This window comes from Panthera leo, chromosome A2, assembly GCF_018350215.1.
Source record: "Panthera leo isolate Ple1 chromosome A2, P.leo_Ple1_pat1.1, whole genome shotgun sequence".
NCBI classification, from domain to species: Eukaryota; Metazoa; Chordata; class Mammalia; order Carnivora; family Felidae; genus Panthera; species Panthera leo.
Window position 1 is genome coordinate 164,823,805 of NC_056680.1, and position 16,142 is coordinate 164,839,946.

At 50.5% G+C, this 16,142-nt stretch overlaps 1 protein-coding gene across 1 annotated transcript in view; it reads right to left on the minus strand.

Annotated features, from left to right (window-relative positions):
* Positions 1-6,114, minus strand: part of PAXIP1 (PAX interacting protein 1) — a 50,714-nt gene extending 44,600 nt beyond the window's left edge. Inside the window, exons 1-2 of the mRNA XM_042927191.1 lie at positions 5,932-6,114; positions 1,825-1,959 (exon numbers count right to left, since the gene is read on the minus strand). Coding sequence (XP_042783125.1) covers positions 1,825-1,959; positions 5,932-6,012 — 216 coding nt within the window. The 5' untranslated portion in view covers positions 6,013-6,114. The remainder of the gene's footprint in view (positions 1-1,824; positions 1,960-5,931) is intronic.
* Between the last annotated feature and the right edge of the window lie 10,028 nt (positions 6,115-16,142).

Below are 16,142 nucleotides of genomic sequence, written 5' to 3' on the forward strand. Positions count from 1 at the left end.
TAAAATGAAGACGACTGCTTTTTTATCTCAGAACTGTAGCAGGGACCGATCGCCACTCAGAAACGTGGCCTCGCAGCTGGCGACTCTGCCTGCAGAGACGGGGACAGGTCTACATTTCAGGAGTCACTTCACAGCACCTCCACATACGGCCGCAGGTGACCTCCGCCTCCAGGGGGTTGTGCCCAGTATTTCCGTAGCGAATACGTGATCTTCACTTTCCCTTTTTTCCCCTTTACATTTCACTTCGGGGTACTTACACGTGAACACAAGTACACACTTGTGTATACGTGTTTTAAATCGTGGGACGCTCCTCTACGTATAAGTAAGGGGATAATAAAGGGGGTATTACAAAGCGCAAGAAGGGATTTGACCGCCACCAGATTTAAGACCCACTGCTCTAAATGACCTCAGCCCCCAGCACCGGTTAATACGGGGGCCCTTTTAAGGTTCACTCTGAAACCTACACAATCCACGTGAAGTCACTGTCACAAGACAACAGGCTCCACGCTACCGAGAAAAAGAAAGTGTGCGGGGAAAGGGGCCAGAGACACGGTCCCCACAGCTAAGGAAGAATGGAAACAAACCAGAGACAAAAGCAGGATCCAAGGGAGGGAGGTGCCCGAGCCCACGGCCCAGGGCCTGTCGCAAGTCTGTGTGTCTTGCGAGGTGGGGTCAGGTGGACGGAGCAGGAAAGGTGCGGACAGTCCGTCTTCACGAAGGACCCGGCCAGGCTGAAACGCACCGTTTCGCACAGGGACGTGACCGCTGCATCTCACTGCTGCAAATGAACAGTCGCTCGGGCTTACACAGCCGTCTCTTGAGGGGCTGGTCTCTGAAAGGCTTCTCCTGAGACACAGATCTGTTCTCAGGTTTATTTTCAAAAACCAGATTTCTAAGCCTGAAAGGCAGTTTCAGAGCCTGGACACTGATGAGGTGCAGACCTCCCAGGGCCAGGCCGGCTTCTCTGTATCCCAGCCTCACTTAATGGCAATCTTTCCTGATTCTAGCCTCTTTTGTTACTATACCACAACAACTTTTATACTGATTTTAAAGCAAAGTGTTTGGTGGCATAAAGAAGAAAAAAAATATGATAGTGGAATTAAACTATTTTCGGACAAATATACAATACCTCTGATTAGAAAAAAAACTGAAGGACCAAAACTATACAATTACATTTAGCATCAGTCAACTCAACTACGGGCAGCAAGAGAAGAGCACAGTGTATAATCAGCAAACTCTGAACAACTCACCCACCCAGCTGAGGCCCCCACTTTCTAAAATAAACTAGCCAACGTCAGCTACGTAGCGGTACCAGTGACGGCCACCAGGTGGACAGCGTGACACATGGTCATGGCGACCACTGTTGCGGAGCGGTTGAACAGCACAGCAAAGGGGGGACGGGACTCCCTCCAACATGGCTGGCTGGAAGTTAAGGCCACCTGACACGGCGGGGATGGATCGTGACCCTGCTCCAGGAGTTACCTCCTGTCAGGACTCTGTCTGCCCCTGAGACTGAGCACTTTCTCCCGAGTCCCCAGTGCCCGCTGATGACACACCCCCTTCCCAGGCACAGGTCCTTGGCGTAGAGAGCTCCAGGCGGAGTCGAGATGGGGCCACCCCACGGCAGGTGCATCCGCTGACCAATCTACACCTAAGGGGAAGGGCCTTCTGCCGTGGTGGGTTACGAGCCGTCCAAAGAGCTTTGTTCATCCGGCAGCTTCCTCTACAAAGCAAACACTCTGAGAAGAGTTCCACGAAGTCTTGAACGTATTACTTTCAAGATACACAATGAGATACATAAAATCAATTCGATTCACTACCGACCTTCACGACAGGTAAGTCAAAGACTTCCCGAGCTTCTCCAACCTCAGGATTGTCCCCGTCTTCTGAAATTATGTGTGAGGCTAGCGCGTTGTAGGACACTTCCTTCGCTTTCCCAGCTTTCAGAAGCTGGATAACCTTTTAAAAAAAACACACAAATTAAAATGGAAAAACACATGTCATTCTTTTTTTTTTTAACGTTTATTTTTGAGAGAGACAGAGTGCGAGCAGCGGAGGGGCAGAGAGAGAGGGAGACACAGAATCCGAAGCGGGCTCCGGGCTCTGAGCTGTCAGCATACAGCCCGACACGGGGCTCGAACCCACGAAGCACGAGATCATGACCTGAGCCGAAGTCGGACGCTTAACTGACTGAGCCACCCAGGCGCCCCCGTTTCATACTTGATTTACACAAATTATTGTGAACAATGAAAAGTCTAATAAACACACGTCGTGTCCACCACATCAAATTAGTAACTGACTCTGAGTCATACGCAATCCAACATTTGAGGACAGTGAAAAGCAGCAAATCTTGACCCACTGACCAGGTAAGCACAGAGGCTGCGAGCCAGGTACTAGGTAGTATCTTGGTCTGACAGACAGTGGCAACAGTACCCAGGCCGAAACTCAAAGCGCTTAGGGACAGGCAGTTTCACCAAAACCAGGAAAGCTTCTGGAAGAAGACCAACTTGAGCAGAATCCCGATGAGCTTCAGGAGCTGGCCACACAAAAATGCAGGCACCGACGGAGCACGGCATTCGACACACGGGACGGGACACCGGGCCAGACCACAACCGGCCTGACCTCCTACGCAAAAACATTTGTACTTTATTCTGAAATAAAACACAAGTGTCTTCTGGAGCGACACAAGGGTTTTAGGCAGGGAAACGGCATGACCAGATTTCACCGAAGGAGTGCGGTCAGGGCAAGAATGGAGGGAGTGTGAGGCAAGCGCCCGGGGGAAAGCAGCAGGTACTGACCTGAGGGACTGTCCCAGGGATAGGAAGAAGGAAGGTGCGGGAGAACAAGCAACACGTAGTGCCTGGGAGGGGGGACAGTGCAAGAGAGAAAGTGCTGGGGACACAGCAGTAGCAGTCACTGGGGGATGTGTTCTGATCTCGCAGAGGTGGGGAAGCAGGAAGAAACGTGCTTTAGTCTGGGCACATCCTCTGGGTGCCACACAGAAGGTCTAGGGAAAGACATCAGTGGTCCTTGGGGAGACCTGGGCCCCCAGCGGGTGGGGACTCATCAGCACGTCAGCGACACGGTGGGGGCCAAAGTCCTGAGAGTGACCGAGATCCCCAGCTGCCGAGGGGTGAGTGAACCGGACCCTCCTCACCTGCCAGGAACAGGGGAAGGGGGCGCAGAGCCCGAGTGGCCCGGGTGGGCACCACCTATGAAGGTGATCTGGCGCCCACACGGCTCAATTGACCCACAAGTCGGGCTTTTTCAGAACACTTCATTCACCATCCAGAGACAGCAACTGGGGCCGATACTAAGTATTTGGTTCACACGTGACCCGACAACGGTGGTAGCGACCAATCACCCCCACTTCCCTCCCTGGCCTCCAAGCATCCACGTCCACTCAGCTTGTCCCACAGAAAACGACACCCTCTTATGCAGCCTTCGCGTGCACTCCTGACCCCACTACCTGTTTCAGGGGTGTTGAGATTTCCAGCCCCCACCCCCACCCCCCCCACTGGTCCTAACACGCGCACGCACACACGTCCGGGCCCCTTCTCTGCTTCCTCTTTGTGACAAACCGCTTGGAACAACGGTCCAACCTGTGTTCACTGCCTCACTCCCTGTTCACTCTTCACCCACTGCCGCCCGCCTTTTCTAGAACTCTACGGAAACACTGAATCTTCATGGACCTTGAGGAAACCCAGACCACTGGCTTCTTTCCAGGCTCCACAAAACCGAAGCTGCCTAACTAGCTTGATCTCCTATCACCCTGCACCAAGTGTCCCGATCGTCCTGACGTATCCCAAGTATATTAAGGCCTCCGTTCCTCAGCACGCGCGTTCCACGTGAAAGGCCTCACTTCACCCTCTTCCTAACTTCTGCGTGTCTCAACGGCCAACTGCAAAGACGCCGACTTTGGAAAAGTTCAGGGGTGCCCAACACAGAAGTCTGCTGTTGCCACACCAACCACCCTACGCCACAAGGTCTTCAGGTGGGCCCCCCACTCCCTACCAAGAGGGGGTCCTCAAGGATACGAATCAGGTTCCACTCCTCTCTATCTTACATCCACTATCTAGGCCAATGCTTTAACGGGTACTACGTGCTCAATATGCGTGGACTTTCTGAATCCGTGTTTGTAAGATTCAGGGAATCAATGGTTTGGCTGTAAATCATTTACAAAATATCCCGTTTCAGATCAAAGTGGTTTGCCAAGGACATCTGGAAGCACTTAGATTTGAGTCATGGTCGAGCAGATATGGTTCCAACTCAGCTTGTTCCAGGTTTTCAGTAATACTTGGTTCAAGTCCCTTGTAAAATAAAGTCAAAACCCTAAAACAAAATAAAGAAAGTAGCAAGGAAGTGGGAGAGAAGACTGATGGCTACTAAAAGAAAGGAAAATTATCAACACGGGGAAAAAGGTCCCACTGTTACAGGCGCTCATTGTGATCACTCTGGGTTCAACACCGGTTTACCTTCAAACTCAAGGCTAAGTCTCTTCACCCTATAAAGTAGAAAAAGGATCCACCTTGGGGACCGTGCCGTGCGACAGAATTTAGTTACTAAGACACCCACAGACCAGCCTCCAGAAGGCCAAGACCAATCAGCCTTCCGTAATTCCTTTTACGCCAACCAAATTTATTTCTTAAACACCAGTCTCCACTCTTGAGGCCTTAAGGTCCGATCATCTGGCTCTGCATCCACTCCCGGCTTGGCAGTCACAGCAAAGGACGCCCGAGACAACTTTAACTGCATCAACTTCAATAAAGGGGATATTGTGAGGATGCACCTGAAAAGGATATCCAACCAAGACTCATTTCCACCGTGGAAGAGGAACACTCTGGCATTTCACCACATGTGTCACTTAGAAAATCCATGATATCTTTAGGGGTGAGCCCAAACTACAAACAATTAAGTGCCTAGAGTGATGGTACTCCCTGGCTATTTCCCACATTTCCTGTTTAATTCCCCCAATCAGGAAAATCAAACAACAGGACTTCACTGGTGGCAAAGTGAGCGCTTCTCACGTGACTGGGGCTGCACAGCCCAGACGTATGCACTCCTGTGGCCGGCCACACCAGGGGCCACGTTCACTAAGCCCCAGCAGCCTGGACCTGGGGTTCCTGGCTGAGCTCCATCACCTTCCTCCTGTCCACCCTCTGGGACCACTGTTCTGGGAGCCCAGACACACGCGGTGGGCAGCAGGAAGGATGCTCCCAGTCCAAATTTGCCCCAGAAAGGAGCAAAGTGGCAGCTGGCTGAGGTGGCAGGCTTCGGGGGGAACTTACCACACGCGACATAGGCCGGTCCCCCACCAGGCGTAGGGCAGTGACATTCCGTCCTAGGCCCGAGGCATGGACCCTCCTCCCCTCCTCCCTTGTTAGTAAGTACCCTCCTCTCCAGGTCTCTCTCCTCCCTGAGCTCACCCTCCAGATGCCCTCCTGGCCAAAGGTCCTAGTAGAGCAAGACACAGATCTGCGACCCTCCCCCCATCTCCCCCAATCGTGGGTCCTTAAGACCCCGCCTCTCCTCCAGCCTCCCGGCCGCGGGTCTCGCAAACCACCCCCACATCCCCTCTCTCTCCTCTGCTCCCCGCCGGGCGCAGGTCCCGCAGAACCCCCACTCCCAGGTCCCCTGCCTCCCCTCCCCGGGTCTCCTCCAGAAAGTCCCGCAGACCAACCCCAGGTCTCCTCTCCAGATCCCCTCCCGAGAGTACCGCAGACCGCCCCCCCCAGGTCCCCTATCCCCCGCCAAGCTCGCCGGCCCCGGGCCTGCTCGGCACAGGTGGCCCAGCCTCCGCGCAGCCAGGCCGGCGGGCTCGGCGGGGCCCGAGCCGCGGGGCCCAGACGTTTTGCGCCCGGGCGCGCGCCCGCGGCGGGAGCGGGGACGGGCCGGGGACGCGGAGAGCGGCGGGCGGGGGCGGCGCGGTACCTGCGGGTCGATGTCGCCCACCGCGTAGTACTTGACCTCTCGGAACATCTCATCGGGAACTTTGGGCGCCGGGTCCGACATGGTCGCGGCTGCCGGAAGGCTCCGCGGCGGCTCCCGCCCCGCCCCGCGGGGCCCGCTCCCCAACGGCGCGGCCGGGGCCCGGTCCTGCGAGTCGGGCCCGCTCCCCCGCCCTCTGCGCCCCCGCCCGCGCCGAGCGGCCCAAGCGCGGGAGCCGCGCGCGCCCTGCGGGACGCACCATCCCGCCGGTCGCCGAGGGGGAGCGCCGAGCAGCCGGCTGACAGCCGGCGCCGCCCTGCGGCTCCGCGGCGGCCCGCGGCTCCGAGGGCACAGGCACCGCACAGCCCGGTCCGCAGACCCGGAGCCCGTGGCCGCCGCCTCCTCACAAGGGGGCCCTGGGGACGCGCAGAAACGCGCCCCCCCCTTGGCGCGGCCCGAGTGGGCCGGTCCCGGGAAAGAAGGGAACGCGGAGGCCCCTCCCGTCAACACGCGCGGACGCCCGGGCGGCGCACGCGCGCGGCGGAGGGGGCGGGGCTTGCCGCCGGCCGGCGGAGGCGATGGCGGCGCGAGCCGGCCTCGGGCCACAGGGGAGCTCACGTCGCCGGCTGCTGCCCGACGGGACCCGAGGTAACGCCTCAGCGCCTGGGGCCGAGAGAGGCCGGGTCTCGGGTGCCGGGTCCCAGCTGAAGGGCGGACGCCGGACCACGTCCGGGACCGAGCGCCACGGGCGAGCCGAGGGCCCCAGGCCCCGCCGGGGGGCTTCTCCCCTTCGCACCCGAACCCCACTTCCGCCGACAGAGGCCCGGCTCCCCTCCCCCTATAGCCTCTGACGGCGGCCCTCCGTGACGTGCGCTCTCTGACGTCATCCTGGCGGCGCCGCCGTGACGTGCGCTCTCTGACGTCACCTGGCGGCGCCGCGGAGCCGGCGGGAGCGTGCGGGCGCGGCTGATCCATGAGTGTGGCCGGCGGCCCCGGGCGGGCGCTGTGGCGGCAGCCGCGCTGGGGCCTCGTCCGGAGGCGGTCGGGAATGGGACCCGGAGGAGGCCGAGGCCGCCACCCACTGCTGCGTCAGCCGCTGAGTACTAGGCGTTTTCGAGTCCGTGTTGGTGAAATTGGGGTTCTGAAAGCCCGGGGAGTTGGGAGAGTTCCCGCGGCCGAGGAGGCAGGCGTGACCGGCCTGTGTTCCGTCGGGATCCGTCGGGGGGTGGGGGGCTGGGCTCCGCGGTGCGCGGCTCGCGGGCGCGTTCCCGCCTTCCCGCGCTGCGGTCCAGCGCTGTTACAGAAATAATCCACTTCTCCTCTTCCTCTTCCTCCTCCGGTGCACGCCCGACGGCGTGTGCGTTGTCGGTCGTGATAGCGTTGTAGGTTCGCTGTTAACTGTGGGCGCAATAAATGAGTCCAAACACAGAACCAGAATTCGCACGCCCTCTTGTTGTGTGAGAAGACTTTCCTTCTTTCCTTAGCTCTCTCCTTCTTTCGTTAAAACACCCAACCAAGCACGTAATTTTTTAAAAGACTTAAAGCAAACAGGTATTTTATTTTCGAAGTTAGAAACGAACTTGCAACATTTAGCAGGAGAAATTGACCCTACTGTGGCCTCAATGATTCAATAAGGCAGATTATGGAAGTAAGCTATTTAGTCTAAATCTGCATTGTTTAAAATCTCATCAGCCTGTCAAAACTGCAAGGCATCCCGGGTGAACTGTGCCAAGTCTTGGTCCGTGCACGCGTGTGGGCCTCAACAGCACGGCCCGGGGCCAGCAGCACACAAAAGGGTGTATTTCTAGAGTGTATTACCAGTAAGGAAAAATAAAAACCTTTGGAGGAAATCTGATTTGGTGTGGGTGGTGGATGTTCCGAGGAAACCTACAAGACCGGCATCTGAAGTCATCAAGACGAACCCGTCTGCCGAAAGACAAAGTGGCAATTCAATTTGAAAATTAGCACTAAAGGGGCGCCTGGGTGGCTCAGTCGGTTGAGCGTCCAACCGCGGCTCAGGTCATGATCTCGCGGTCGGTGAGTTCAAGCCCTGTGTCGGGCTCGTGCTAACAGCTCGGAGCCTGGAGCTGCTTCGGATTCTGTGTCTCCTTCTCCCTCCGCCCCTCCCCCGCTATTGTTCTGTCTCTCCCAAAACTAAATACAACATTTTAAAAAAATTAAAAGAAAATTAGCACTAAAACAAAAATGATTTTCACAAAAGTTTCCTGTCTATAAGATGTTCGTGTACAAAGTTATAGAAGAAATACCATGTTGAGAGCGCTGTATTTTCTTCACAAATAGATACTTCTCATTAATTTCTGTGGCACTTAGGAGAAGACTGTGTTCAGGTTACTAACAGTATCTGTTCATTAAAGAGACACATTTCTTTAACTTGGATGCAGGTACTACCCTCGAATATGACACTGAGCATTATTTTTACACTTAGGCGCCTGGGTGGCTCAGTCGGTTGAGTGTCCAGCTCATGATTTCGTCCCACAGGTCATGAGTTCAAACCCCAGAATTGGGCTCTGCTGACAGCACGGAGCCTGCTTGACATTCTCTCTCTCCCTCTCCGCCCCTCCTCTGCTAGTGTGCTCTCACGTGCGTGCTCTCTCTCAAAATAAACTTTAAAAAAATATGTTTTTACGCTTCTCCCAACTAACTTAAAAGCACGGTCATTTTGCTGATGAAGTCTTAGGAGGATAAACAGACTGATGCTAATTTGGAAATAGGGTAACATTTCTCATTTTCTATTTTGCAAGTTAAATAACCTGAGGCTACAAAAAAATGAAATGTGAAATTGAAAGAGCAAAAGTAGAGTTGGGAATACTTAAACTGTACCTACTGGTGGGAATTTGAGGCATTATTTAGAAAAGTATCTCCAAGTGGCTTTTTAAAAATGCATCTCTATGTTGGGTACAACAATCTCAGTCCCGTTGTCGTATTTTGTTAAACTGGTCACACACCCCTTAAAGTTAGATATTAGCAATGTTTAGCAAACCTTTCATTTGGGCTTATAGACTACAGCATTTAACCTTTTTCATGAAAGGAAACGCTTAAGTCAGAGGCACAAAGAAGCCATTTTGTCACAGGGAAACCTGGGACCCAAATGTTACTTCTTTATGGGAAAGGTGCAGTCAACCCAGCACAGTTGCCACCAGCAGTCATCCAGCTGTTTAGTATATAAAGACTAGAAAACACAGAGACACCTGGGTGGCTCAGTTAAGTGTCCAACTCTTGATATCGGCTCAGGTCGTGATCTCAGGGTTGGTGAGTTCAAGCCCCAAATTGGGTTCTGTGCTGACAGTGTGGAGCCTGCCTGGGATTCCCCCCCCCCCTCCTCCACTTGTGCCCTCTCTCTCTCTCTCTCTCTCTCTCTCTCTCTCTCTCAAAATAAACTTTAAAAATTAGAAAACAAGTAAAAAAACAAATTATCCCAAATCCCATCCCCAGAAGCAACACTTGAAATCCTTGCACTGTCCCATCCTTAAAAAAATATATACCATAGTACTCTTCTGTTGCCACTTAAAAAAGGAATCGTACCTCCTTGTCAATAAATAATAGATCTGCATTATTTGATGGATACACCATACTGTTTTTTTAAATAAAATTTTTAATGTTTGCTTATTTTTGAGAGAGAGAGTACAAGCAGGGGAGGGGCAGACGAGACACAGAGTCCGAAGCAGGCTCCAGGCTCTGAGCTCTCAGCACAGACCCTGATGTGGGACTCAAACTCACAAATCACAATATCATGACCTGAGCCAAAGGCAGACGCTTAACCAACTGAGCCATCCAGGCGCCCTAACCATACTCTGTTTTTTAGTGTACTTGAATTTAATCAATTCTGTATTGTGCTTTGTTTCCAATTTAACAATTACAGTACTCCAATGAAGCAGTCGTCTTAAAACATGCATGCGTGTGTAATGTACTATATACAGTTCCATGCTCTTAAGTCAGAAACTGTGGCCCAGACCTGTTCCCCATCTCTCTGAGCACCGTGCCTCGCACACAGTGGGTGTATTAGTCAAGAGGACTTAGGTCCGTCGTTCTCGACTATGGGCAGTTTTGCCCCCCAGGGGGCACTTAGCAACATCTGGAGACATTTTTGATTGTCATGACTGGAGGTCGGGTACTAGTGGCATTCTGTGGGTAGAGGCCAGGGAGCTGCTAAACATCTCAGAATGCAGAGGACAGCCCCCACAACAGAGGATAAACCGTGCAAAATGTCAGCAGCACTGCTGTAGAGAAATACAGTTTAAGATGATGTAGCAAATCACATTCCACCGGACTAAGACCTTGAAATTTTCTTGCACACAACTTGGTGGCTTGCTCAAACAGCTTTCTTCCGGATGGGCACCCAGGGCCTCTGTCATCATGTGGCTTTGCTGTCTGAGAGCCATTTCCTTTTAGCTATACACACCGGGAGAAAGCACGAAGAACATCACGCAGGAGGTTCTATGGCCAGGCCTGGAAAGAGCAGCATACTTCTGCATCCAACTACTTCCATTGGCCAAAACCCAGTCTTGTGACCCCAATCTAAACTGCAAGTGAGGCTGGGAAATGTTGTCTTCTATGCATCCAGGAAAAGGAAATGGGATTGTTGGCATCTTGCCAACTTCTACCATTTTTAGTTTTCAAAAAAAAAAAGTACAAATTAAGATTAAGGAAGGTGATACAACATCAAACAGGGGCGGCTGGATTGCTCGGTTGGTTAAGTTTACGACTCTTGATTTTGGCTCAGGTCACGATCTCACAGGTTCATGAGTTCGAGCCCTGCGTTGGGCTCTGTGCTGATGGTGTGAAGCCTGCGTGGGATTCTCTCTCTCTCTCCACCCCTCCCAACTTGAGTGCGCGCGCTCTCTCTCTCTCGCTCTCTCAAAATAAATAAACTTTTTAAAAAAGCAGAAATTGTTAGATATTTAAAAAAAAAACATGTTTGCACATAGCTACTCAGTAGGTATTTGTTGAATAGGGTTCTTGACTATTTATGGAAAGGATGAATAGTGTTCTTTTAAAAAAGCAATCAGGTATTTGTTGAAGGCCTGCGTGGACACGCTGGGTATCTTGTGTCCTCTTACACCCGCCCTCAGATCTACGTTCCACCCTTCACCTCGTTCTCGGTCCCAGGACGCTGACCTGACTGGACTGTATAGTCTCCCTCGTCCTCTGCCCCTCCAGGTGAACTTGGTGAACAGGGAAACCCAACAGAGTTGAGGGGAGGGAAGGCAGAAGACTAGGCCGTTTATTTTCCAAGTTCCGCGTCAGGTTGACTTGAGCTCGCAAAGGAACCTGTTCTGTACAATTCTCTCCTTCCGGGTTCTGGCCACCTGGCCTTCTCCTCATCCCTTTGAAGAGCCTAGGCTCTTTCATTATTCATCTATCCTGCCTGCACCTTCGTGAGTAGTGCCTTTACAAACTAACTTTCCCAGATAGTCCTAATTCGGGTGTGCGCCTTGAGTCGCAACCCTGGCTGATACAACAGACAGGAAAGCCTGATGGGGACGTTGCAAATTGTTTTTCTTCAAATAAGAGATTACATCTGCCCTAAAAAACCTGAAGATCGTTGGGATACACGAGCCTGGAGCTAGTGGAATTAAGGGTAAATGCAGCAGAGATTTAGGGAAGAGGGGCTCATGTGCCGGAATACCTGGGGAAACCTCCTTGGATGGAGTGGATAAGAAAGAAGTGATTCTCGGAGGGGGAAATCACCAACAAGGCATGTGAGGTCAGAATGCTGGCATTTCTGGGTACAAAGTTGCACATTTTAGATAATAAGTTCTCGATTATTTGATACAAGGAAAAATGGGGAACAATACAAAACAAATAGGCTATGTTCAGTATATGAAGAGCCTGGATCCCCACCCCCCCCCCAACCAGAGCAAATTGTTGAATTCGAGGTATAGAATAATCCTGTAGCTGTGGTAATAGGACAAAACAGCTTACTAATTATTCAGAGTTAAGTACTCTGGGACAGGCTGGCTGTAGGATTAACTGTTGCTTCATTCACGGCCTTTGAAGTGTGTGGAAATAAAACTGTCCTGAATAGCGTTGACCATTGATGTGAAGCAGTGAACAGCATTAACCCACCAAGAAATTAGAACACCCCCATTCACAGTAGTTAAAATGAACGAGTTAAACATTCACATTTGGAGGGAAGAAGTTACGGCCTCTCAGCAGCCACTAGCACTTTGTGACGGCCACCTTGATCATATTGGCTCGACTTCACTCCTGTCAGTGTTCACAGGTACCAGCAGCAGGAAGGACACACGGAAGCAAAAGCGCCCTGAAATTCGGAAGATCCCCCGCAAATTGGGGCCACGCACCTGCCTGTAGTTGTGATCGAGTGTCTATCGAAGCCCTCCTCTTCATCAGGATGATTTTGGGTGCTGGCTTTTGGGAATCTATATTGGCTTACCTCCCCAGAGCGGGTCCCACAAGAGGGCCTCGACCGCAGTGCCCCGTGCTCTTGGCAACTGCGTGCAGTATGAGAATAATGGGCGGAGAGTCCAAAAACTTCCAACGGGATACCTGCTTAGATATTTTTACAGCACTTCCAATGACACCTGAGCACCACAACCTTACTCTCCACGCTGTTGTTGCCCAGAGACTTTCCCGAGGTTACAGATGTATAACCAAAGCTCGTGTTGACTGGCGTGACGGTCTAATGTTGTAGAGAGAGTTGTGTCTATCTCACGGTTCACCAACTGCGTAATAAAGACTCTGAGGACCTGGTCCTGCGCTCTGTCACACTGACAAAGAGTGCCACAAGCTGGCTGTAACTTCCTGACTTGTTCCTTCTACTTAGACCTATTTTCATCTCCAAGATACTGTGACTCTGTCTCACCTCTTGAATAGAATACTCTGAGCATGAGAAACCTGAGGCCCAGAGAACTGAAGCAACTGTCCCATGATCCCAGTTACTAGCAGAATTTGGGCTAAATCCGTCTTCTTGGACTTTAATTCATTCTTTTAAAGATTAAAAGGAGCAAGTTTTAACTTCACGTATAATCGAAGTAGAAGAAAGGTAACCTCTAAAAATACCATTTATGGGATGGAAAATTGAGCTTTGCATTGATTTAAAATAGTCCACCGATACATTTTTTGCAGCTAATATCTATTCCTCCTCTGGAGTCGGCTGAAGATGAAGAGATGGTTGTTACATCTAAGTCCAAAACTTCCTGATTTTAATGTCTTGTGTCACTTTTAATTTTCTGATTTAATTAGTTTCCTAATTAGAAGGGGTTAAATTAATTAACCTCATTATTTACTATATATTTAATGATTTCTCCCCTATTGGGAGTTACTCAATTTTCAATAATTGGAAAGCTTATGACAAGAGGGAATATTGCCAAGTTTTACACTTACTGCTTGCTGATCAGCAGCAGGAACAGGACAGGCTGAAGGGGACTTCAGGTGACATATCAGGTACATGCAAAGGCCGTTTCCCACTTGTTTTGAAACATGGCGCACGGAAAAACTTGGGTCGGGATTCCATAATTGCTATCAACTCTGAGTGGCTATATCCTTTATTTCAAAGATATCCTAGAACATAGGATTTTATAAGAAATAGCCCTAGTTCATGACAATAAAATAATTATGAAGTTTTGGATAATGCTAGATAATTACAATGAAAAGGAGACTTTCAGAAATTGTCACCCATATAAATGAAACACTAAAATATTCAGATTTTCCTCAGACTTTGTTAATGGACAACCTCAATGGCATTTGGGAAGACATAGTAAAATCATAGTCTAATATCCCCATGGCTTGTGGAAATCACAAAGGCCTGTTCCTATGTATAGATACAAGCAATTTGTGGATAACAACGTTTTAAAGAAGTAATATACAATGAAGAACACAAACGAGGCCCTATGCATACAATGGCTGAATTTTTCTTTGCCCACTTTGGAAGTACAGTCTAAGGCAGATTTGGGTAATCTGTCCTCTGCTGTGCAGAGACTAACGGAGACGGGAGGCAGCTGCTCATTTCTCCATGCTTCATTGCCACTTAAACATAGCACCACCACTACCTGGGAGAAGCCCAGACCCACAAGAGGTGACGTGAGGAAAGCTTGGGTGGTGGTGCAGGTTTAAACGCACACCTAACATATTTAGTAGAACGAAGTGGTCTGATCATAGGAAATTCGCTTCAGTTGAGCCCTCAGGTGCGTTGCAGCGAGGACTTGCTCAGCAGTCCAGACACACCCATAGAACGACTGGGTTCTGTTCTAGAAGCAATGCCAACATGAGTTGTGTAGAGTGACCGAATTCACAGTGGGGAGATGCTATAGAGACTGGGATAATTAGGGAGAGCCTGGTAGAGGGCCCGAAGGGTAATAGGAAGAGGACGAAGACGTCCATCCTGCTGGGAGCGGCAGGCCTCAGCAGAGGCCTGGCCCGGAAGGCCCAACATGGCGGGCGGCAAGGCAACTCCGGAAGTGAGGATGATGGTGTGGGCGGACCTCCGAAAGGCAGCAGCAAGCAGCAGATTGAAGACCTTCAGGGCACACTGTGTAGGAAGTGACAATAATTGCCCATATTTATCATTGATCAGAATCTATCTATTATGAGGGCTAAATTTGAGACAGTAGAAGCTGGTCTTTAATTTGAATCCCATTTGGAAAATACTGGCCGTGCTCAGTGTAGACTCTGGGTCTACAGTACTCCGGAAGTGCCAGCTGCACAGCGCCCCCTGCTGTGGCCCCACACTCACCGTAGCTTCTTGTTGCCTGTGGAGCGAAGTTCAGTCCCGTTAGCCTGCCTTCCATGAGCTCCACGATCACTTGTTATTCTTTGACATACACCCCATCCTTATTCCCCAGAACTGAGCACCCCAGACTTATATCTGCTACTCCCCTTCATTCACGCTCTCTTCCCACCAAACTGGACTACTTTCTTCAATCACAGCCACAACTCTCACCTCCATGGCTTTCTACAAACTGTCCATCTCTCCATCTGGAATGACCCCCTGCAATTACACACCTATGCAGATCTTACCTCCTCCTCCCATGGCCAAGCTCAAGTGCCTGTTTCTTGAAACATCTCTCAAGCCTTGAGATAGAAATATTTGTCCCTTCTATTTATGATTACAAACAAATCGTGTAAGTGAAGGCTCTTTGGCACGGATCACGGATGACTAAGCTAATCAAATATGAGAGTTTACCTCAACCCGTTGTAATGGCTGGTGTGATGCATCTGTGAACCATTTTCAAGGCAAGGAATACAACAGGGTAGGAACAGGAACCTAAATGTGATAGCTTACCTCCATCCCTATATCTAGATATAAAATACCAAAAAGACTTTATTTTGAAATACTTCGTCATCTCACACCCTGTCCCCACGTAATCCTTCCACGACTAACTGAAACAAGTCTTATTTCCCTTAACATGTACTTCCTCCACTGTTTGATATGGTGCCCGATGAAAAGTGGACAGTGGACACATATTTAAAGAGTAGATGGCTGCACTTTGAATCAATTAATATCATCGCTAATGGTTTTGAGGCACCATTAAAGACAGTCATCCTTGTGCAAATTTAAAACTTAACTCTTCTCGTGAAGTTGCTTTGTTACTGGCTGTTGGGTTTTATTTTACAGATAGGGAAATGCTCAGAAAGGTTAGGTCTTGGGTCAGCAAAGTCTTTTTTGTGAAAGGCCAGGTAGAAAATATTTCAGGCTTTATGATCCATAAAGTCTGTTTTGATTTCTTACCTTGGCTGCTGCAGTGTGAAAGCACCATGGACAGTGTGCTTACCAATGAGCAAGGCTGTGTTTCAACAGAACTTTATTTGCCAAAACAGGCAGTGGGCCAGATTTAGCCTTTGGGTCTTGGTTTGCCGACTAGGGGTGTGGGGGCAGGGGGAGGGGCAGGGCTCCAGGGTTACAAACTTGAAAGTGGAAGAAACAAAGACTGACACCCAACAGGTGTGAACTAAGCCACCAGCCTCACAGCCCCGGTCTGCACGCTTTCTGCTTCACTCTGATAACTCTCTGCTCTCCCGGGGTCTGTCTGAATGCTTGACCATCAGGAAAACAGGGAGATTAGGGCTAATTAATTAGTCCAGACTTTGAAATCCAGAGAGAAAAGGGCCTCATATTAAGTGCAAATCATCATCCTAAGTAATATGTTTGTGGCACTTTCATTAAATTTTCTCTCAAATCTTGAAAAATATGTATCTCCTGGCTGCCAACATTTTCATCTTAGTATAATTATGAA